At 34.8% G+C, this 25,504-nt stretch overlaps 1 protein-coding gene across 1 annotated transcript; it reads left to right on the top strand.

Annotated features, from left to right (window-relative positions):
- The first annotated feature begins 887 nt into the window (after positions 1-887).
- Positions 888-19,142, top strand: LOC126738838 (26S proteasome regulatory subunit 10B). The gene is made up of 7 exons (XM_050444329.1): positions 888-1,121; positions 1,176-1,295; positions 1,584-1,883; positions 9,408-9,617; positions 9,678-9,778; positions 10,206-10,420; positions 18,886-19,142. The coding sequence occupies exons 1-7, from the start codon at positions 1,028-1,030 to the stop codon at positions 19,022-19,024; spliced, it is 1,179 nt and encodes a 392-aa protein (XP_050300286.1). The 5' UTR covers positions 888-1,027; the 3' UTR covers positions 19,025-19,142.
- The last annotated feature ends 6,362 nt before the right edge of the window (positions 19,143-25,504 follow it).

Below are 25,504 nucleotides of genomic sequence, written 5' to 3'. Positions count from 1 at the left end.
AATAGTGAGAAATAATACACCTTTTAGAGAGGCTATAGGATCAAAAGAACGACTCGCAGTTACGTTAAGGCGAGTATATTACAAAAGTACTCGTCTTCCATAATTAAGTTCCAATAGAACAATACAACCAGGAATATAAATAAATAACCTAACCTACAAAGATCGGAAACATGGCAAATTCGTCCGGTGCGATTCGATCTGGCCCGCGCACTAGCTGGAATCGATTCAGCAGCATCAGCACGAACCGCCCGAGCCGAAGAAATATTCCTTGCCTTTTATCCAAGTCGCAGTTGCGTCAAGTCTAGTCTACTCTTGCGGCTCCGGATGGTCTGCGCGCCTTCGTTCTACACAACGATAACAATATTTTGTTTCGGCTCGGGCGGCGCATGCGGCTCGTTCGCCTCTGGCTAGTCTGCGCTTACCTTTAGTCTCCCTCTTTGAGACTCCTTCCAGTTTAAATAACGTTTTGAATAAGTCGTTCCTCTTGCTGCCGGAATTAACCTTAAATTTCTTCTCATTTAATTTAATTTTTCGTTCTATTAGTAACGTGCTTCTTCGTTTTTCCTTACTTTGAATAAAACAAGAAACGCACTAACACATATTTGGTAAATACCAACTAAGAACCATTCCACGCTAAAATTGGCTTTGGTGGATTGATTGGCTCTCTAATAGTTTGAGTATCGAATGTTTTGTCCAAAATCTCAAATTGTAAGCAATATACAATCACAAAACAAGGACTAACTTTAACAAAAAACGACTGGCAACAACCCGATTCAAAATGCTGTTTGCACGCTTTTTAGTTTTTTCCTGCAACACTCGTATTGCCTTTCCTGAATTCCTGCCTACTCACTCTCTTGCTTGAAGTTTGACATTTGTCAATGTCAAAAGTCTTTTCTTGTTTTCAATTTGTTGTTTCTTGCTAGTCATCCTTTAATTTCATTTTTATACATCAGAAATTATAAACTAACAAGAAATTCCAGATTTTATCATTTTTTTTAAATTCAGTTCTTCATAAAATAAACCAAAAATGACAGCAGTAGATCCCGATCGCGAAAAGGTCCTACAGGATTACCGAAAAAAATTGATGGAGCACAAGGAAGTGGAGTCCCGGTTGAAAGAAAGTAAGCAATAAAAATCCGCTGGTAAATTAAAGTTATCTAATAAATCAATTTTAGTGCGAGAACAACTTAAGGATCTCACAAAACAGTATGATAAGTCTGAAAATGACTTGAAAGCTTTACAGAGCATGGGTCAGATAGTGGGTGAAGTCTTAAAGCAGCTGACTGAAGAAAAGTGTAAGTACAAACCCGTAGAGAAAAATGTGTAAAATATAATATATAGAATCAAATACAATAGAATTTCGTGTCTTTTTAACATAATGTAGTGAAAGAGACTTGAGTTTCAAAGCCACCTTGGTCCTATATAATGAAAGAGAATTTTTTTTTCTATACCTTTTTCAAGTTCTAAATTTCCTTTGCTCAAACCACAGACATTTAAATAAATTTAGTACTGCATAAGCACATATGATAATTTTTACCATAAAATACAGTTACTAATTACACTTCAATAAACTCAATTTTTAGTTATTGTTAAAGCCACTAATGGTCCTAGATATGTGGTAGGATGTAGGCGGCAACTAGATAAAGCAAAACTGAAAGCTGGAACTAGAGTGGCTCTGGATATGACTACATTAACAATAATGAGGTATTTGCCAAGGGAAGTTGATCCATTAGTGTACAATATGAGCCATGAAGATCCTGGTGATGTTACTTACTCAGCAATTGGTGGTTTGTCTGAACAAATTAGAGAGCTCAGGGAAGTTATAGAGCTACCTTTGTTAAACCCAGAGCTTTTTATGAGGGTTGGAATCACACCTCCAAAGGGTAAGTCAGTTTTAGTTCCTTTTATATATTAGATAGCTCTCTAATTCCTGTAAGTGTGAATCTTTAGTACTAAGCCATTTCAAACATTGTAATAGTGTTTACCACTGATGCCTTAATAGTTTGATCAATACAGAGTGAAAAAGTGCAAAAATCATGTATCAGACTTATCTCTGACCTAAATAGAAAAACTTGAATCTTTAAAGATCTAATTGCTAAATATGAATAATTGGCACAAAGGGCATTTGTATTGTTTAGGTTTTAAAATTATAAAATGTAAAACTCCTTCTTATCTTTATGAAAAATTGCAATTTAGAAGGGATGTCTGTACCTTAAATCTATAACAAAGAGATACTCTAACAGTACCCAAACATAGCAAAGAACTCAATAAAAAATCATTTTTTTATAATTTAGCCAAAGTATTTAATACCTTAACTATTAATTTCATTTCTATGCCTATTCTGGCTTTTAAAAAATATATTAAAAAAATCACTCCTTGATTTACAGTAAGTAGTATTGTCATTCTAGATTTATCTAATAACTTGTTTTTCCCCCTTTAGCCTGACTGCATAGATTTCTTTTTTCTTTCTAATTTTTTAATGTTAAGGTCTCTAGTATCTGGTAAGTAGAACATGTGATACCTGGCTGCTCATGATTTTTAAAACATTTGCTCCCTTCTTCTGTATGGATGTAGTAATATATACAGGATGTCCAATTGTTGACAGTTAAAAAGTTCTTTAATATTTTGTACTTTTTATTAAAATTGAATGCTGGCAACAATAAAAAAGTTATGCAAAATAAATGGATTATTCTACTGATTTGTTTTTAGTCATGTTTAATTCTTAGGAGTGTCCTTTTAATATTAAAATAGTTTCAAAAACTCTGTTCTCTTCTAGTCAAGAAAAATACGATCTTAAAAACAAGTCTTGTTTTCAAAAAATATGAATTTTTTTTTTTTAATGGATGCTGATTTAATGAAATTAACCTTTGAAAAACTGACCCGTCCTTAGAAAATCTTGAGAAATTAATGTACAACTCGCCCATATCGAAAAGGGCCTTTGAGATGCGGGAAGAAAGAGTGAGAGAGTCAGTGTGCGATGAAGACAGAAAATGATAAACCAACAGCCTAAAATGGGCTTTCGAGGATTTTGCCACTGCGCACCCCAAATTTCACTGGCCATTTCAATATTTCCGAGCTGTAGTTTCATAACACAATTAAAGACTTGAATACAGATTTGTCTTACCCAATTTCTAATAGAAAATACTTTATTTGTTCCATTGCCACATTTTTTCAAAAATACAAGAAATTGTAATAATATTTTCTTTTATTTAATTATTAATAAGGTATTAACTACATTAAATGTTCAAAATGTCTGCCGCCTACCCTTACACATAATCTATCATCGTCGAATAAAATTTCTTTTTAACCGTTGGAATCCCCGCTGGTTATTATTGATCACTCTGATCGCTTCTTCTATTTTTTGACGCAATTCCTGTTCAGTGCGACTTTCTGTAGTGTAACCTAATTCTTTAAAATAACCCCACAAAAAGAAGTCCAATGGGTTAAGGTGGGGGGACCGCGGTGGCCAGCGGATAGTCCCACCACTTCCAATCCAACGATATGGAAACTATTGGTTGATATAAACTCTCACTACTCGAGCGTAGTGCGGAGGAGCTCCATCATGCTGCAGCCACATGTTTCGACGTGTTTCTAAGGATAGGTCTTCTAGTAAGCCATTTAAATGATTTTGTAAAAAATTGAGGTAGCTTTCGCCATTGAGTCATCTTGGTAATTCAAAAGGGCCAATTAACTTACCCTGAATTATTCCAGCCCACATGTTTATTCCAAATTGATGTTGGAAACGGGAAGCGCGCACAATTCTAGGGTTAACATATTCCCAATGATGTAAATTGTGAATATTAAATATTCCTATCCTTTGAAACAATGATTCGTGGCTTCACAAAATTCTTTGAAAAAACTGAGGGTTGGTTCTGTTGCCATGTAACATATCCCTGCAAAATCGTACTCTTGTGGCGTAGTCTCCGGGTAACAATGCTTGCACCTGTTGCACATGATATGGATGGAACAGAGATCTTCTCAAAATACGATACACCGATGAAGATGATAATCCCAAACGCCTTGCTATACGATGAATACTAATGGTCGGATTTTCTGCTACCATATTTATTATCTCATCTTCACCAATATCAACTCTAGGCCTTCCTTCTCTGGGCAAATGCTGGCCAGGAATTTGACCATTCACGTATATATTCTATGAACATTTTGAAACACTCTGTAATCAGGATAATGTGCTCTATTCTGAGAAAATCGTATACTCTCCCTAACCCTATACTCTCTAGCAGCAGCCCGAGCATTACCGTCACAAAACCCGTAGACATAATGCATTTCTGCATATTCCTGTGGTGCATAAGGCATCTTTAATAGTTGAACTAACAAATAAAAAAAGTAGGTACTTATTAATCGCAAAGGTCGAAATGTAATAGCCCAGTATGGAGAAAAGCGTACCTAAGACTGATTTGAAAAATACCAAATCGTTTGTTATTTTTATCTGAACAAAAAAGGGCAATGCAAAATATTCAAAATATTTTTAAACTGAACTTTAACGTTCACCTTAAATTTAAGAATAGGTAAATGGTAAATACCTACCTTAATAATATTGGTAATAAATAAAAACCTTTAAAAATTTTTGTGATTTTTAAAAGAATTGGCAATGATACCATTGTACCAAGTAAAGTATTTTCTATTAGAAATTGGGTAAAACAAATCTGTTTTTATTATTTATTATTATGTTAAGAATCTACAATAATTTCTCAAGATTTTCTAAGGGCGGGTCAGTTTTTTAAAGAGTAATTTCTTTTTATCACCATCCATTAAAAAAACTTACTAAGATTTTTTGAAATCAAAACTTGTTTTTAAAAATTTTTTTTGGACTAGAAGACATTAGACTTTTTGAAACTATTTTAAAATTAAAAGGACATCCCTAAGAATTAAAGATAATAAAAAATAAAACAGTAGTTTACCGCGTTTATTTTGCATAACTCTTTTATTGTTCGTAGCATTCAATTTTAATAAAAAATACAAAAAGGTGAATAACTTTTTACCCATATATAGATATTTAGATTCTAAATGACCTCCTCCTTCCCCTCCTTAAGTTTGGTCGTCGACTTCTGGGACACCCTGTATAATAACCATATATACATATATACAATATGTGTATATATGGTTATCCAGTTGAAGAAGCAGTTAAAAGCAAGATTTATTAAGTAAACAATATTTTTATTTAGGTTAGGGCTAAAACAGTATTCAGTATTGTTGTGTGAAATTAGCTGAATGACCCATTGTACAACCAAGAAAATACTATGCTAAGTTATATATATATTTTATTAACAAATAACACCAAACAAATTAATTAGTATAAAATTATTAGTAGTAATTAATTTGTAAACTTACAAATACCCAGGACGTTTTTTTAAAATTTAAACTAAAGATACATTTCAACTAACTCACATATTAATTATTTTATTAGTTACTGAATTTACCGTTATTTCAATCTACTAAGCCAGGGACAGAGTCAGAGGAAGGTTCTGTGGGATTCAGACTGTAAATAAACAAAATTAAGGTGGGCAGTTCTATGAGCAGTTCAAATATTTATATAGTCAATATAAATATTTGAACTGCTCATCTCTTATCTTTTTATTTATCATGCATTGAAGATAAAATGGTCTTGAATGAGGGGTTATCTTGGTTTTTTAAAATGGATCCCTCCCAAAAATATTTTCTAGATTTATCTTTGTACTAAGCTTATTCCCAGATCTAAGTAATCACAACATTATTTCTTCTTGATGTGTAACACTTATTATTATCTTTCTAAGAAATTCTGTTAAATTGAAAACAATTAACATTGTACTGTTTGTTCAGCATTTTCTGGAACTTATTCAATTCTTTCTTAGAAAATCTTAACACAAGGTTCAGTTTTATGGAACATTATGAACATCATTGATCGTTAATTACTTTAGTGGCCTAAAACTATTTCTGTTCCTAATATTAAACACTTTAACTTTTCTTATAAAATTATGGCCCTTTATAGTCTATAAACTGTTTGGAAGATTACTGATGTCTATAATTCATTGGTTGTAATAGATTTCCTAGATGTTCTGTATATCAAGTAGACAATGTACCTAGTAAAGAATCATGAAGTACTTCCGACCCAGCAATAAAGTTATTTGTAAAAATGACTTATTGGCCTTTACCAATAAAAACTCTTATCATCTATGCAATAAATTAATCTAGAATTAAAAAAATTACATATATTTGGATGCAAATTGTGTATTTTTAATTAGTAAAAGCTGATATCAAAATCTTCAAGATGATACCTTTCTTGAACTCAACAAACATGAAAATTAACTTTCTTAGTCTTAAACCCCCTTACTTATAATAATAATAATAAATTCCTTTATTGCCATCAAAATCCTTAATAAAAAGACAAAGCAACGTCAACAAATTTTGACTCGAATTAAACTCATATGACCTAAGTTAAAAAGATCAAAAACATTTTTTTTCAAAATAAATAAAAATCTATAATTTATAAAGATACATTTTTATTTATTGAATTTAAAAGAGTAGAACCTTTTTTCAATAAGAAATCGCTTAACACTCTGTTTAAATAAATTACGGCTCTGAATGTGTATCAGACCCGCCGGTAACATGTGGTATGCCTTTACTGCTCGATAAGTTGGGCTTCTTTCAAAGAAAGCTGACCCGTGTGCAGGTATTCCAAGAGCTTTTCTGTTTCTTGTTATAGACGTCATGTCTCGTGAGTACCCATCCTGATTTGTTGGAAATAACTGAGCATGCTTCTTAATGAACATCACAAGTTATAAGAAGTAAAGTGATGGGGCAGTAAGTACACCGAAACCATCAAAATACTCCTCACATGATTTTCTGGGAGCGAGTCCAAATATGCACCGAATTATTCGTTTTTGCGCCTTAAAAATATTTTGGGCATCCCTTCCACTACCCCAAAACATGATATAGCTCATAATTCAGCACTGACTGAATGTTTAAAAAGTAAAAAATCTTAATGGTTTCTATTGATAGTTGATCCCAACATCCATCCAAGTGTATACCCAAGAATTTAATACTGCTTAAACACTCTATAGACCTTCCATTAAGTTTTACATAGAGTGATGTGTCTTTTTTGAATTTAGAAAATGTAAGCAGGCCAGTTTTTTCAGTATTTAATTTAAGTTTTTTTTCTTCACACCATTTTTTCATTTGTTCAGCTGCTTGAGAGCATTGTATTGAGATCACGTTCTGGGTGGAACCTCTTTCCAGCACCGATGAGTCATCAGCGAGCTGACTAACTAGATCAGCTAATATATTTGCATTTAAGTTATTAACTTTGTATGTTAATAACTTAAATAGGAATAACACAGGGCCCAAAATAGGACCCTGGGGTACTCCCTGTGTTAGCTTTGCTGGAAGAGAGTATGTCGTTTTCCCCCCATCTGTGACACCAACAATTTGCTCTCTGTTATTTAAATAAGATTTTAAAAGTTGTAAACCCTGACCTCTAATGCCATATTTTTCTAATGTAAGGAAAAGAATTTCATGATCAATAGTGTCAAAGGCCCTTGAAAGATCGAAATACAAGCCAGCTACCTGTTCGTTTTTATCAATTTGATTTGCAATAAATTCTATTGTTTTAAAGATTGCTAATTCTGTAGATTTTGATTTCCTAAAACCATGCTGACTCGCAGAAAAAACTCTTTTTTGTTCTAAGAACTCAACAAGCCTACCATAGATCGATCTCTCAAAGATCTTCGACACCGACGGAAGTAGTTTTTTATTTCTTGAGGGCTACCCTTTTTAAGTACTGGTACTATTTTTGCCTTTTTAAGTTGGTCAGGGAATATGCCTGTTTCAAAACAACAGTTTATTATTACATTTAATGGCTTTCTGACAAGGCTAGCAACTTTTTTTAGTAAGAAAACAGGTACTTCGCCCAGTCCTGATGAATATTTATTGGATAAATGCATAATAATATTGAAGATTTTTGGTTCACTAGTAGGAAACAGGTATAAAGTGTCCGGACATAGCACATCATCCACTATCTGCCCACGAGCCTTGTTGTCGTGATCAGGGTTTAATTTAAAATGCTGAGAGAAAGCCTCTGCAATCCTTTCCGGATCAACTACCAAGTCACCCGATTCTGATTTTAGTTTGATTGTTTGCGATTTTTTACTTTTATTTGATTGAGAATTTATGATTGACCAAGCTGTTTTATTCTTATTTTTTGAGTTTGTAATCCTGCTGTTGTTTATTGACTTCTTATAATTAGATAAATTCTTTCTTTCTTTCACTTTTATAATGCTGATAAGCAACTTCTGATTTAGTTCGTTTTGCCCAAATATACAAATCGGTAATATAATTTTTGAACCCTTTTATGTCAGAATTGACCCATTGCTGTGAATGATTTTTAACTCTTGAAGAACACAGAGGAAATGCTTGATGAAAATAATATTGGAAAGTACTTGAAAAAGCATCATACTTTGAATCAACTGTCTTGGCATTCTGAACTCCCTCCCATAATTCATTCTGTAGTATGTTGATAAAATTTGATATGTTTTCAGAAGTAAAAAAACGTCGCTTCGTGTAGGTCACGTTTGGATGGGTACTCACCGTTTTAAATTTAAATAGCTGACCATAATGATCCGAGAAACTGGTAGTATAGTTACTGCAGTTTGAATGATTTTTCTGTATATTTGTAAATACATTATCGATCAGGCTACCGTCTTTAATGCCCGGTCTTGTAATGCCCTGCACACGATCATCCAAACCATAACTCAGAAACACATGCCTCAACGAGTCTGCAACCAAGTCAGGACCTGCAAAATTAAAGTTATAGTCACCACAGAATATAAAAGTCTTATTACATGTATATAACTCATCCAATAGTTCTTGAATTTTATGAAGAAAAACATCAGGGTCACCAGTAGGTGATCTGTATAAGCTGACAACATAAAAGGTTTTTTGATTAACAATAAATTTGGTGACTGAATATTCAAAATGCTTCTCTAATGGTAGTGTTTTGGTTTCTACATTTTCTATCTCCAGTGGTAAGTCATTCCTGCTGAAAATGGCCGTTCCACCACCGCGAAACGTCCTTCTGGAGCTGTATGCTTGTAAGTTGTAGTTATTTATACATAGAGATTTGATATCTTCATTTTGAAGCCAATGCTCAGATATGCATAGTATACTAGGTTTCAGTTCTTCTAACAGTGTCTCTAGTTCAAGTACCTTGTTGTTTATGCTCCTGACATTTATGTGGAATACTAAGTGATGTTCTTCGCTTTCATTGGTAGCTACTCCGAGTTGTGGTTCTTGCTTTATCGATTGTCTAAAAAGTTTCTCCCACATGAGAAGTTGAAACTTTCAAAACATACAAGACAAGACTTATTTTAAGTTTTAAATAAATAAATGTTCTAAATTATAATTTTTTTTAGGGTGTCTTCTTTATGGTCCACCAGGAACTGGCAAAACTTTATTAGCCAGAGCAGTAGCATCCCAGCTTGATGCTAACTTTTTGAAGGTAGTATCTAGCGCAATTGTAGACAAGTACATTGGTGAATCTGCTAGACTGATTAGGGAAATGTTCAATTATGCCAAGGATCACCAACCCTGTATTATTTTTATGGATGAAATTGATGCTATTGGTAAATTAATTGTAGTCTCTACCCATTTAAAGTAAATGTTAATTTTTTAATTATTTTAAGGTGGAAGAAGATTTTCTGAAGGTACTTCAGCTGATCGTGAAATTCAAAGAACTTTGATGGAACTGCTTAATCAAATGGATGGCTTTGATTCTTTGGGACAAGTATGACATAATATAAAATTATCTATTTAATCAGTTGGGTTGGGTTATATGAGTATTATGTAACTATGACAAAAAGGTGTTTTAAATTTAGTTTTCAACTTAAAATACACCTAATTAATTGCATAACCTGATTTGCTGGAATATCTTTCTTTTTTATTTTACTATATAGTCATTTTGGGCAAGTCTTCTATTGTAGCTGTTTAAAGACTGAGTATTGAAGTAACTAAATTCTTTTTGTAATAGCTACAGCATTTTTAGGCTATGGCCTTCCTTGTGGATTTTTATATACAGTTTTTGTCCTAGTTTTTTTGATTTGGCCACTTATTAGTAGAAAGTGATAATTTTACAGAAGTAATCCAGTGAAAATTCGATAATTGTTTACAATTTAGATTACTTTACTCATATCACTATTATATTTAATTAACAGGTTAAAATGATTATGGCAACCAACAGACCGGATACTTTGGATCCCGCCCTTCTCAGGCCAGGTCGTTTAGACAGAAAAATTGAAATTCCTTTGCCAAATGAGCAGGCAAGATTGGAAATTTTAAAAATTCACGCGTGTCCCATTGCCAAGCATGGGGAAATCGATTATGAAGCCATTGTAAAACTTTCAGATAACTTTAACGGTGCGGATTTAAGGTAAGAAACTTTAATTAATATTTTTGTATCTAAAGGGTGTCCCCATAAGAGCGCACGTTTTAATTGGTCAAGAAAAGTCATAATTTATTTTAAACTTAGTGTTATTTATATTTTAATGTAAAGCTAATACACTGCAATTAAACGTGAAAAATAATATCTGGCAAATGGCCGCCTCGACTTTCGTGAGAGACTCTTATTCGTTTTGAGAAATTTTCAATTACATTTTCACAATTGCTGCCCAATTTCGCTAATAATACGTCTGATTTCGTTTTTCAACTGTGGAATTGTTGTTGGGTTATTAGCGTATACGAGGGATTTTAAAAAACCCCAAAGAAAAAAGTCACAAGGCGTTAAATCGCATGATCTTGCGGGCCAGTTCTGGTCTCCATTCCGTGAAATGACACGACCGGGAAACTTTCTTTGCAACAATTGAATTGCTTCACGTGTAGTGTGACATGTCGCACCATCCTGTTGGTACCACATACACCGCCCGTATCCATACCATCCAATTGAGGCCATAAAAACTCAGTGAGCATATTACGATAGCGTTCGCTGTTCACGGTAACTGCATTTTCAGCCTCGTCCTCTAAAAAGTACGGTCCAGTAACTCCACCTGTCCAAAGTCCGCCCCAAACAGTGACTCTTAATGGATGCATTTTCTTCTCAGGAATGACTCTAGGATTTTCTTCGCCCCAAATTCGGCAATTTTGTTTATTAACAAAGCCATTAAGGTGAAAGTGTGCCTCATCGGTAAACAATTTTTTTTTCGAAAAATCGACATCCATTTGTTGTTTTTACAATACCCAAGAAGAAAATGTACGGCGCGTCGCATGGTCCACTGGCTTTAATTCTTGGGTCAATTGAATCTTATAGGCATGTAAATGAAGATCTTTTGTTAGAATTCGGTGGGTAGTGCTCTTCGAAATGTGCAACTGCTGTGCACGATGACGGATAGATGTTCCCGGATTCTCGCCAACACTTTCGCGCACTGCGGCAATATTTTCAACAGAACGGCTAGTACGGTGACGCACTGGTGTTTTTACATCCACGACAGAACCATTTTGTTCAAATTTATCAATTAGTCTTTGGACGGTCGTGTGATTTGGTGCATCGTGTCGACCAAAAATGCCCCGCAATTTACGAACTGTTTCCGCAAAACATTCTCCATATTTGTAGTGTGTTTTAAAAATAATAATTCGTTGTTCGACCGTATATCGTTCCATGGCTACTACAGAGACAACCAAAGAGACGCGCAACTGTGCGCTAATAAAATATCCGATTAATTTCCATCTTTGTCTCTCTTCGTGAAAGGTGAATGTAGATGGCGCAGATAGCGTTTGCCGCCATAATTCAAACCTCGGCTATTAAGCATTTAATGATTTATTTTAATTAAAATCAGCCGTTATGTCTCAGAAGTCAGAACATCATAATTATGTTTTGAGACAGAACGGCTGATTTTAATTAAAACAAATAAAAAGTTATTGATATGTTTTTAATTGCTCCGAACGATGGCAGACTTTAATTAAAACAATGCAATTTAATAACATTTAAATTGGGGAACTAAATAAACTAAATATAATTCTGAAACGTTTTGTATTGTATTTTCAGTATATGGTATAACTATAATATGTGCATGCATTTTCTTAATTTTTTTTATAATTTATAATTTAAGACTGTAACAGTAACATGCACATACATAAATGCAATTAAAATATAGAAAGATTTTAATTATCACAGTACTATAATAATATTCCAAAAAATATATCCTTTGGTGTAGCACTTAAAATAAAAAAAGTTTAATGTTTTGCTTAAGATTGAAACAGCTCAAGCTGAGCTTTATCTCGTTCTGGGTCGTCAGAGGAATCACAATTACAAAAACATACCGGTCAAACTCAAACTTTTTATTCGTACAACCAAAATTAAAAACTTTTAGCGCATCACCCTCGCTCATCAGGGTCTCGATGCCGAGTGACCTCGTCACCGCGGCATGTACAATTAACCGCCAGCGCCACCATCTCTCCAGCGTTGCCGAACATGTTTTATTTCGCTGAACCGTATCATGACCCCCCAATTAAATCTAATTCATATGAACAGATTTAATTCTATCAGACGTTTTAACGAAAGCGACTTAGAAACTAACATTGATTACAAAATTTCACGTACAAATAACCTTACAACTAATAGGAAAATATTTATTACAAACTAATTGGTTAAGCCTTCTACATCTTTATAACGCTTGAGGTTAATAATATTTTGACATGAATGTTCCCTACCCATAGAATCACCAATGACATACGAGTTAGGACCGTTGTGCTTCAAAACATAAAAGGGGCCGGTAAACAACAGGAAGAATTTTTTAATGGTTCGATCGTCGGCAGAAGACTGGGCATGAGATCTAACCAGCACCCTATCACCAACTTGAAAAACCGTAGGATTTAATTTTTTATTAACCTTCTCCACGCGACGTTCAGCTCGGGTGCGCAACCTCTCGCGAACAAGTATTACTACACTTTCCAAATCTAACCCCATATTATCTTCACGTGGAAATGATATAAATTTTTCTATAGGCCGCTGCGGAGTTTCTCCAAATTGCAGAAACATCGGTGTAAACCCTGTAACTTCACTAACCGCAGAGTTTAAACAGCCTTCAATGAATTCGAGAAGACATGCCCACTTAGTATGTTTATCAAAACAATAAGAACGCAGTAGTCGGCCAATTTCTCTATTATATCGCTCCGTCATATTTCCCTCGGGAAAATAAACGGAGGTATGTTTAACCCGGATACTCTCTTCGGCTAATTTATTCCTCCATAAGTTCCCGGTGAATTGGGTCCCGTTATCACTTAAAATGCACTTTGGTTTCTGAACTTTTGGTATATAGTCCAGTAACACTCTATTTATGATAGCCTTAGCAGTAGCACGTTTTAAGGCATACAACTTAACGAATTTTGAGAAAGCGTCTACTAAAACCAGTAGTTGAGTTACCCCACCTCGCGACACTGGTAATGGACCTATTAAATCAGTACATGCCAAGTCACCTGGATTCTCTACAATGACGGTATGTAATTCACCCCTACTTAGCTTAGAACATTTTGCCTTTTGACAAAGGTCACAAGTAGATACAATTTGACCGATATGCCGTTGCATTTTCGGCCAGTAAAAAATTTCTTTCATTTGAGCGTATGTTTTCATTCGCCCGAAATGCCCGTTTCCGATATGATGCGCTAAAATCAGATCTCTAACTTGATTCTTAGGAACACATAATTTGTACCCCGGATTCAGATGGTCTCCCCTCTTAAAAAGCAAACCCTTATATTCTCGAAACCATGAAAAGATCCGATACTCTTTCTCTGAAAAAATTCGCGGAACTCTATTAAGCTGCTCTAAAAAGTTAATTTTTTGTCGTATCCAAGCCTCCTCTAATTGATCAGCCCGCAGAGATTTTAAATTTTGTTTTAAATTATCGTAAGATTCTGATAAACCTATCAGCATAATGTGTAGGTTTGAAGATTTTTCTGGGGTCAAGAATAAACTTTTATTAGGGGGATTTCTTGATAAAATATCGGCAACCTTATTTTCAACCCCCGGACAATATTCTACTTTAAAATCAAATTCTTGTATAAGAAGTGTCCATCTAGTCAACCTAGCCGATTTTAATTTACACGTCATTAAGAAACATAGCGATTTATGATCGGTTATTACCGTTAATGCCTGCCCTAATAAAACGGTACGCCACTGCCTAAGGCAATGCACCAATGCTAGCAATTCCTTTTCCGTTGTAGTATACCGTATCTGACTTCCTTTAAGAGTGGTAGAGGTATAACTTATAACTTCCCTTTCTTCTTCCAAAGATTTCTGAAAAAGGCAACCCCCCACAGCATAATTCGAACTATCACATTGTACAAAAAATCCTTTTTTTAAATCAGGATGTACCACTAAGGTAGCCCTGAGAAACCGGTCCTTAATGGTCTTAAAGGCTTCTTTTTCTTCCTCTTCCCAAGACCATCTCTCATTTTTTTTTAATAGTTTCAATAATGGTAATGTCAAATCCGAGTATTTGCAGCAAAACCTTTGCTCGTAATTAATTAACCCTAAAAATCCCCGAAGCTCCCGAATGTTGCGTGGTGCAGGAAAATTTTTAATGGCCTGTATGCGTTCCGGATCCATTTCTATCCCCTTACTCGAGATTATATGCCCAAGGAACTTAACCTTCTCGCTAAGAAATTGACACTTCCTTAGTTTGACCGTAACACCTTCTGATTGAAAATAAGTAAAAAGTCGCTCCAAATGACTGAAATGATCACTTATATTTTCCGAAAATACGAATAGGTCGTCTACATAAATTACTGTAAAATCCCGCGTATCCGATGGTAAAACATTTTTTAAACACCGTATCAAACTAGCCATCGAAGTTGACAACCCAAAAGGAAGTCTCTTAAAAGTATAAGAGTCATTTTCATAAATAAAACCTATGTATTTTCTATGCTCCGGTTTAATTTCAATTTGCCAGTACGCGGATGTTAGGTCAATGGTACTTATTACCATGCCTGTCTTAAAATGAAAAAATAATTCATTTGGATTCGGCGGATTTATAAAATCCGGCTCCATACGGCTGTTTAACATACGAGCATCTAAACATATGCGTATGCTACCGTCTTTCTTTCGAACCGTCACTAATGGCGAAATATAATTTGTTTTCTCTCTTGAAATAATACCCCACTGAAGCATTTCGTCAATCTGAGACTTGACTTCGTCCCGATATGCAAATGGAATAGGATACGTAGCACAATGAAAAGGACTATCATTGGTCATTATTATTTCGTGTTGGTAAGATCTTATATGACCCGGACATTCTGAAAATATAGACTCAAAGCGGCGTAAAAGATCAAAGAAGTGAATTTTATCTAATTCGGATGCATTAATAATATCGACGGCCGCGCGAATATCACTTTCATTATATTTGTGTTTGTAAGCACTAATATTACCCGGCTGTATCACCGAAACAGCTCCTGCGCTAGTACATAAATTAAGACAACGCTCCTCTAAAGAGCTTGTCATATGTTGACTATACTTAACTACATACTCGTTCTCATTTACGTAAAAAGCAATTATGGATTTATTAAAGTCAATATTAGCCTTAAATTCCAAGAGCCAATCGAACCCAAATAATATATCTCGATTCAATCCCGGTACTACCAAACATTTAACATCTAGGTAAACTTTCGCATCAGGGATATATAAATTAATAAGCCCTTGCGTTCTAACCCTTTGTTGTTTTCCGCCAATCGCAACCGTAATAGCCACATTCGTAACCGGTAAAACTGACATTCTAGACTCATTCGCAATGGATTTAAAAAAATCCTCAGAGATAGCAGTAATTTCGCTGCCACTATCTATTAAAACTTCAACGCCTTTTTCTCCGACCACAGCCTTGATAACCGGCGATTTAATTGATGGTTTACAGGCCTCAAATTCACCCTCATTCTCGCTTTCCGATTCGCTGAAAAAATCGAAACCTTCGTTAAAACGCGTCATTTCCATAGCTCTCATATTTTGCCTATCGACCCGCGCATCATTTCTGTCGACCGGCTCCGACGTTTGCCCATTAGCGCTCGAACCCTGTGTTCGCCGCCAAGTATTATTGTTTGGCCCCGTGTTGCCACGATTCCCCGGTCCGCTATTATCTGAAGTTTGGGTCGGTCCCATTACACGATCCCCGCGAGTCTGCACACTTCGTCTATTAACATTAACAGCGTTACCCTCTGTTGGGTAAGCGTATGTTGCGTCGATGTCTCGCAGGTACTCATCGACCTCATCGAACGTCCTCAGCCCCCTGGTTACAATACCCCGCTGAACGTCAGGCGGAAAATGCCTGCTCAAAAACGTTATTAATTTAGATTCGGGAATTGGTGACGATAAGAAACCCGCCTGGTTAAAAAGATTCGAAAAGTAGTCCGCGCGATTGCCAGATTCAAATCTCCCGTAGCTTATTTCCAAAAATAAATCTCTCTGTTTGTCCACCCCCCAAAATCTGTTTAAAAACGCCACCTCAAAATCCTGAAAATTATGAAAACTACTTCTTTTATAGCTGCCCAGTCAGCTGCTGTGCCTTTTAAACACGGCAATACCAAGCCCAATCTATGTCTATCTGGCACGCCGGCCTCGTCAAAAATTTTATAAACCTTATTTAAAAAGGCTTTAGGGTTCATTTTTCCCGCAGGAGAAAAATATAAATTATTACCCCCCAATTCCTTAAAATTTAAAATATAGGATCTATCCCCCAAACAAGCATTTCGCCTATTTATTGTTAAGCCATCTTGAACTATCGCTCCGGCCACCGGTAAACTTACACTCGCGGCCTCATTTTTCTCCCCACTATTTTGATTTTGCTTGATAGATAGATCGGTTACAGCCTGTTTTAACATACTCATTTCAGACATTAATTTATTTAGCACCATATTGAAATCATTAGACTGAGTTATGTTTTCGTGTGCGGTGACACTATTTGTTTGCGAACCCTCCGCATTATCATTATCCGAATCATAAACAAAATCCGACATTTGATTCCTATTTTTACTGTTTCTTTTAGGTGGCATTTTAGCTTCCTTTTTTTTTCTTACAAAGTAAGACCACCAACAAACAAAAACTGTCTACACTATTAAAGTTACTCGACAAAATACTACCAAACTACTAACTCTACCTTATCAAACTTAAACATTAATCTAGAATAAGGGTAGATTTCTACAAAAAACCAACTTTGTGATAAATATTAAACACTCCGAATATTCATTAAAGTATTCTAAAGCACAAAAAAAAATAGTTCCGTGAGGATTCTATTATTTTAATAAAAACTAGGTAGATCCTCGTAGAAATAGTCTATTGTCCTTGAAGACATCCAAACATGTTGAACTGTACCAAAACGTAGACAACGTACCACATGCGATTAACTAAACACCCATAAGACGTGTTTTTCGTCGGCTGACAGCAAATTATTTAATGATCCGCCTAGCAACAGCACGCCAAGAAATTGGAAAGAGCTTACCGGTTATTAAGCAATTGGTAACTGTAAACCTCAGGCCTCTAGTTGGGTGCCAATGAAACAGCTCAAGCTGAGCTTTATCTCGTTCTGGGTCGTCAGAGGAATCACAATTACAAAAACACACCGGTCAAACTCAAACTTTTTATTCGTACAACCAAAATTAAAAACTTTTAGCGCATCACCCTCGCTCATCAGGGTCTCGATGCCGAGTGACCTCGTCACCGCGGCATGTACAATTAACCGCCAGCGCCACCATCTCTCCAGCGTTGCCGAACATGTTTTATTTCGCTGAACCGTATCAAGATGCTAATATCGTTAGCGAAACAGTTATCCAGAATAAATGAAATTGATTTGGTGAAGTGGTAAAACTGTTTTTCTACTAATTTGTAAAGAATAGATAAGTCCGTTCTATTCTATAATAATGAATATACTGTTAAATTTGTATGTGTATGAAATACATATACACATGTTTCATTATTTATGATGCAGTATTTTTTTAATCAATAAAAATTAATTAAAAGAATACAACAGAAAAAATTACAGCTAAATTTAAAATAGCAGCAAATAGTCAGCACAGATAGTCCGAACAAATGTTATTCTTGTAATTATTTTAAGTTATATTATAAAAATTAAATTCATTTGACTATTTATGTTAGTTTTTTAATTTTTTTTAAATGTTTTTTTTTGCAAATCTCTTAATTTTTCCTTTTGAATTAGCATGGAATACCTATTTTAACTACCTCCTTAACAATTACCTTAATGAACATATTTCTGTTCCTAACACAAGTCAAAACACTAAAATCTGTATCCTATAAAAAAACTACAACTACTAACTACTGTAACTAAGTTCACCTAAATCCGGTAGGTAATAAAATACGTAAAATTTAAGCACTCGTCCAAAATCTCAACTAATGATGTAAAACAAAACAAAATTAATCAGCAACAACAACTATTCAGCCATATTGAAATTCACGTGTTCATGTTGAGCAAGGATTGCACTGTTGCCGTACTTAATTATAATTTTAGAAATACTAAAGAATTGGACACAAGCTATCCCGTATTTTTGCATGCATTTAGACGGAGATGGAAGAATCTTTTCTCTTGACTGCTCTGATAATTAAATACATTTAGCATTGCGAAAGATTAGTATTGTGGCGCCACCTTAGCTCACCTTTTATAAGGGAAGAGAGAGACTACGAAATACAATATATACAGATTAAAGAGAGCAACAACAATAGGATAAAAAATTCTATCTAGTTGCACGTCTCTTTGGTTGTCTCTGGCTACTAATCGCAAACTGTTTACATTATTCTTTTCAGTTCTTTTTTTTGACATACTGCGATAAAAAAAGAATGCTGCGCAATTCAAAACGTGCGTTCCTATTGGGACACCCTTTATAATTATGACATAAATTGTTTTATTGTAGAAACGTGTGCACAGAAGCGGGACTATTTGCCATTCGCTCAGAACGAGAATATGTCATTCAGGAGGACTTCATGAAAGCGGTGAGGAAAGTTGCTGATAATAAAAAACTGGAAAGCAAACTCGATTATAAACCTGTTTAAGTTTCTTTTTTTTTCATTTTTCTCAATGTTTTAATGAGAGAGTGACAGTAACTAAACATTTATTTAATCCTATTTGTGTAAAGATTTAAGTACTCCAATAATAAACAGAAAATTTCTATATCAACATTTTATTTATTGAACCTAATATATACCTTGTCAAGAGTAGTTGGATGAAGATCAGTAGAAAACCGTTTTTGTGTTTTCTTTTTAACGACGTTTCGACAATTTGTATGATCATCTGGATGCAAAGTTTTTTTTTTTAAACAATCAGTAAAACATCTTTCCTCTACCTCTTACTGAATTTTAGTGAAATAACATAACTTTGCAGTTATATTAAGATTTGATTTTCCTATACGATTGATCGCTTTAGAAATCCAATAATGTCTGTGTAAAAAGAGTCCAGAGTCATAGAACCCTGCGGCGCTCCGCACACCACAGTTTCCTTGATATTTACCGTTTAAAGTAACATACTGTTCACTGCTGTTCTGTTATGGTCCGTTTTCACGTTCATGCCACTTGCGCAAACTAGATTTGCACATGCAAATTTGCGCAAATAAAACTTTGGTGTATTCATTTTAAATTGCACAAGTAGTTACAACAGTTGTATTCTGATGTGTAGTGACCAGTCATTAGGGTGTGAGTTTGTGAGCATAGAAACATAAAAATAAAGTAAAGCTATGAATCGGGAAGACGAAGTACTTGCAGTAGCTGCCGTTTTAATAATCAAGAAGTTGAGAGAGCCAAAAAAGCGGAGACCAAATAAATCTTGGATTGAAAAGAGAGCAACTTACTCTCATATTAATTTAATTCGAGAATTAGTTAATCAGCCAGACGATTTTCGTAATTACCTGGGCATGGACGAGACGACTTATCGAAATTTATTACATTTAGTTACACCAATAATACACAAAACGGATGCTGATACACAAAACTGATACTGTAGAACCTATGAGGATCTCAAGTTTTCTACGTGTATTTCTAAATTCGCCCTCAGCAAGATAATTCCTGAGACGTGCGATGCCATTTACACAGTATTAAAACAAGAATATTTAAAGGTATGTAAAACTTATTATTAACATATTATTATATCTACTGTACGCTAGAATTAGTAAAATTCGCTAAAAAGTGTGCAGCAGTTTGCGATTCACTGTCTTCGTCTTGTTCAGGAGGAGGTAATTAAGAATTTCTTGGAGCTTTAGGTTGCTGACGATAATTAAATCCTGTTTGTGGGTGTGGAGAAATTTGATTTTGATGATAATCTAGTTGATAAGGCGTTTGATTCTGATGAGACACTGGTTGTGGAATTTGTTGCTGATGATGCCATGTCACTGATGCCAGGTCACTGGCTGATATGATGATGCAGGTTGCATTTGGTGAAAATATTGTCTTGACACCTGTGATTGTTGTTGCAGTTGTGTATTTATGGCACAGTGGCGATTTAGAGTTCCTAACTGAGCCTCATAAAAAACATCATTAATTAATTTCTCAGCATGAATGCGTTGCTCATGAGAAAGTTCTTTTAATTTTGATGCCCATGCCAATCCAATATGATTGATTAAAACCAAAAAAAGTACAGATTACCTATATGTATATTATAATAATTATTATACTAGCTTGTAACTTGTTTTATTACGCTATAGTTAGAAGCACGCAACATTATAAATAATATTATGCTCTTTTTTGTAGTTTCCTAAAACTACAGCCGAATGGAAGAATATTGCGTTAGAGTTTCAAGAGAAATGGAATTTTCCACATTGTTTAGGTGCTGTAGACGGAAAGCACGTACAAATTACAGCGCCCCTTGGAAGTGGCTCATATTACTTTAATTATAAAAAAACTTTTACTATTGTTTTGATGGACATTGCAAATGCTAACCATGAATTCATATACTGCGATATAGGAACAAACGGCAGAGTATCTGACGAAGGAGTAATTGAAAATACTAAATTTATTAAAGGTTTAATCGGGAATAAACTAAATTTACCGGCTTTAGAAGTAGTTGTACCAGGTCAACCTCCTTTAAATTATGTTTTTGTGGGAGACGAAGCTTTTGCAATGTGACCCGACTTTTTGAAGCCATATAATCAAAGAGAGCTTAACAATGAAAAAAGAATATTCAACTACCGTTTATCTAGAGCTAGACGCATTATAGAAAACAGCTTTGGAATTTTGGCTAACCGTTTTAGAATATTCCATACATCCATTAATTTGAAACTGGATAATATCGACAAAGTTGTTCTGGCATGTTGTGCTCTTCATAATTTTTTAAGGAGAAATTCGGCTAACTCATATACAGCTAATGACGTATTTGACTTTGAAGATATTTCAACTGGTACCACTACCCCTGGACTGCGGACACAACCTGAGAATTTATTAAATCTCGCGGGCAGTCACAGTCACCATCACAGTGCCGAAGCAAAAGATGTGAGGACAAGTTTTAAAAACTATTTTAATAGTAGTTATGGTAGTGTATCGTGGCAACATAAAATGATATATAATCAAAATAATAACGCAAATTAACTAGGTATAGGTATAAGTACATATTATATAGGTAAAAACGGCAGCCCTATATACTTATACGAGTATACTATAACTAACAATAAATTGTAAATGTTCTTAAAAAAAAACGGTTAAAAAAGTTAATAAGCGAATGTGTTTTTACCTGAGTTTCATTTTCTTCGTCCATATTGGATGAAGTGCCTCTTGGAGTTTCCTGGTCCTGTAGGAAGCTCAATAACTCGTAGTACCATAAATGTGGATCATATATTTCTTCTGTTCCGGCACCGGACCTCTCAGATTCAAGAACCTTTTTTAGTTCTTTTCTATATGTGGTTCTCATTGAATTCATTTTCTTAACTACCGTATCCCTGGTTGCCTTTCTATCAACCGTTTGCATTTTTTCAATAAGAATTTCATATGCCTGTGATTTTGCATTTCTATCACTGTATTCTTTTGATTTTACTTTCCAAAGACATGGAAACGATTTATAAAGTTCAATAAACTCCCCCATAAACTCTCTCTCTTTAGTTGACATCATAAATTTACCCAAAATATCCGAAAACCCCAGCGAAAACACAGAGCAAAAACAATAAAACAATACCGAAAATTTAAACCCGGCGGAAACCTGTCAAAACAAGAAAACGGCGTCCAAGTGCATGCGCGCGATCGAAAACTATGTTTAAAAAGTTGGAGTGTCGTTTATACGCTCATGCATTTGCGCCAACCACATGCAAAATATCTGATCGCGCTAGATTCACGCAAGTCAAGCTTTTTGGCTTGTTCAAGTGAACGATTTTGGTTTTCATGCAACAGTTTACTTGCGTAAATTGGGCATGCACAAGTCAATTGGCGCAAATTGCGTGAGCGTGAAAACGGGCCATTAGAGAACAAAAGTGTGTTCCCACAAACTCCCTATTTTATAGACCAATAATTTTTTATCGATCTAGTAAATTAAAGAGTCTTGTTGACGTATTCGCTCCAAATTCAAATTGTCTTAACATAAAAAGGTTCTGTTTTTCAAAGGTATTAACCATTTGAGTTCTTCAAGTCCGTCCCAATAAGAGTTGGGTTTTTTTGATTTTGAATTCATATTTGAGCGGAAGGGATCTACTTGGTTACCATTTAATTTCTTACATATATGACGATTACAATGTCATCTCTCCAATGCTTTTGAATACTCTAGCATTGATATGACAGTCTACACCTGGTTCGTTTTTTTGTGATGTCCGCTTACATCCCTTATAAATTAAATAAAAAGGGAGGCAATATAATACTCCAATTATTAGTACCTAACTTATTTTTTTTTTAAATCAAAGAATACCGTGAAATGGGGTGAATAGAAACTGCTGGGTGAATAGCAACAAAAACGGGAAACTTCTTTTAAAAAAAATCAACATCGAAACTAAACCTCCCAACGCTTCAAATTTGTTCTCAAACGGTCAACAGATGTCGCCATAATTATTTTAACAGGCCAAAAATGTTTTATCTTGGCAGCCTTGATTGCAGTACCAACCACCCGTCGGAGTGAACACGTGCTTTTTTCATCACTAGCAAAATTGTATATTCACAGTGGTTAGGTAAAAATAGGTAAGACATTGAGTTTTTGGTTAAAGTAGTTGTAAGGTGTCGGGTTTACATTGCCTATTTCAGAAATTGCTTGTCTTGCTTATTTTTTTTGCTATGATGTAATATAATACATAACGTCACTTTAAGTAATTTTGGGGTGAATAGAAACACGCTGTTTCCATCCACCCCATAATTGTTTTTTCTTTTGCAGGAAAATGCCTCGCGTCTATAAACCAGACCCTCGAGGTAAAACATATAAGAAAATTGACGAAAAAACTCTAAAAATAGCTTTTGCTTCAATTGACAATGGGATGAGTTATAGAGTGGCTCACGAAACATACAACATTCATTATTCTGTGCTTTATCGGCACCACAAAAACCGAAATCTAAAGCTAATAGTTTGCTCCGATTATGGGTATCCACTTGACCATTTGACAGTAGAGGTAAAACAATAACGAGATGTGAAGATAATAACCCTGGCAGAAACTTTGTCTATTCTTTTTTAAAATGTCACAAAAATGAATTAAGATCTAGAATCTGCCAAAACATCAAGCGCACAAGAGCTGCTGTTTCTCCCAATACTATCAATGCTTATTTTGACAATTTAGCCACGGAGTTTAAGAATGTACCGCCATCAAACATGATAAATTACGATGAAACAAATTTAACTGACGATCCGGGTAGAAAGAAAGTAATCTCGAAAAGGGGCTGTCGCTGTCCAGAATGTATTTGCAATACGTCGAAGTCAGCCGTTTCTATTATGTACGCTGCTTCAGCCGATGGAAAATAGTTTCCAACATACGTGGTTTACAAAGCTAAAAATTTGTATACATCTTGGACAGTTGGAGGATCAAAGAAAGTCAGATTTAATAGAAGTTCATCAGGTTGGTTTGATGCGATTTCCTTCTCAGATTGGGTAGAGAGAACTGTCATACCTGCAGTAAAAGATCTACCGGGAAAGAAGTACTTAATTGGCGACAATCTGAGTTCACATTTTTCTGCAAGTACGGTATCTCTTTGTGAAGAAAAAAATATTTTATTTATCTTCCTCCCGGCTAACTCTACTCATCTGATCCAGCCTCTGGACGTGGCATTTTTCCGGCCTCTTAAAACAGCTTGGCGACAGATCCTTGAAAAATGGAAAATGGGGGCTGGTTCAAAGCATTGCACGGTTCCAAAGGACAGATTCCCTTTCTTGCTAAATGACTTGTCAAAGGCTATTGGGCCTAATGCTGAAAAAAACATACAATCTGGGTTTAGAAAGTGTGGAATCTTTCCACTAGATAGGGATCAAGTCTTGGGACGCCTTCTGCAGCAAAATCTTGACGAGACAAATAATGAGAATCAGAACATTGAAGAAGGACTTAATAACTTTTTGGTAAACCTTCTAAGAACAATGAGATATGGCGATGGTCAAAATGTGAAGAGTCGAGTTCGTACTGGCAAAAGCGTTACAAGTGCAGATTTTGAAAGCACGTTGGATAAAGACGATCAAGAGGATAATGATTTGGAAAGACGTATGGAAACCTTAGTTGAAGATTCAGACCCGGAAATGAATTTGCCCCTTAGTAATTTCATGCCAATAATGGAAAAAGATCAAGAACATTCTTCAAATGCAGACTCAGAAATGGACACTTCACTACCAAGTTTTACCGATAAGTACGAGAATAAGTTGTATACAAATAATTCATCAGCATCAGTCTGCTTTGCGGGTAAATTGTTCCGATGTGTTTCTCCTATTTCTCTTGATTTAATAGATACAGGAACTTGACTTTTGGTGTGTTTTCCAACAAAATATCGAAATAAACAAAGAAATAAATATATAATTTATCGGACAAGTCATTAATATTACAGAAAATGATATTGAAGACACTTTCTTAAGAAGTCGCCCCACCAAATACTCGTCAGGATATATTTATGGATTTCCAGAAGTTCCGGATGTTTCCACCTTTCATTTTAGCCAGGTTGTTGGAGAGGTTTTCCCAGTTCATGACGAGATAGAAGCATCTACGTCAAGAAGAGACATTTTAAAATTTAATTTGCATCAAAGTTGTTTAATTTAAATAATATGTTTAAACTTGTTACATATATAATTACTATAGAAATAAATGTTTTTTTTTGCAAAATTAGTGTTTTTGTCAGTTTTTTTTTGTGTATTTATATTTTTTTTATCAATTTAAATTTTTTTTCAGGTGTTCCTATTCGCCCCCGTGTGGGTAGAATAGCAAATTTGACCAATTTAAATGAGTGTTTCTATTCACCTCACATTAAGGGTGCATAGAAAAAGAGCGTTTTTATTTTTTTTTTGTGAAAACCTCTATTTAAAAAAAATCTATTATGCGCTTTTTGATCTACAAGTCGAGACCTGTAGATTCCTTATTTTTTGTTATCAAAAAGGTGACTACCATGTTAGCA

The sequence above is a fragment of the Anthonomus grandis genome, chromosome 1 (assembly GCF_022605725.1).
Source record: "Anthonomus grandis grandis chromosome 1, icAntGran1.3, whole genome shotgun sequence".
Lineage (NCBI taxonomy): Eukaryota > Metazoa > Arthropoda > Insecta > Coleoptera > Curculionidae > Anthonomus > Anthonomus grandis.
This window is presented reverse-complemented; position numbering and strand designations above follow the sequence as displayed.

Bases quoted from the DNA above. Each gene is read 5' to 3' on its own strand.
- LOC126738838 (XM_050444329.1), top strand. From the start codon at position 1,028: ATGACAGCAGTAGATCCCGATCGCGAAAAGGTCCTACAGGATTACCGA. The intron at 1,296-1,583 runs GTAAGTACAAAC...CTCAATTTTTAG, and splicing joins GCAGCTGACTGAAGAAAAGT to TTATTGTTAAAGCCACTAAT. The intron at 1,884-9,407 runs GTAAGTCAGTTT...AATTTTTTTTAG, and splicing joins TGGAATCACACCTCCAAAGG to GGTGTCTTCTTTATGGTCCA.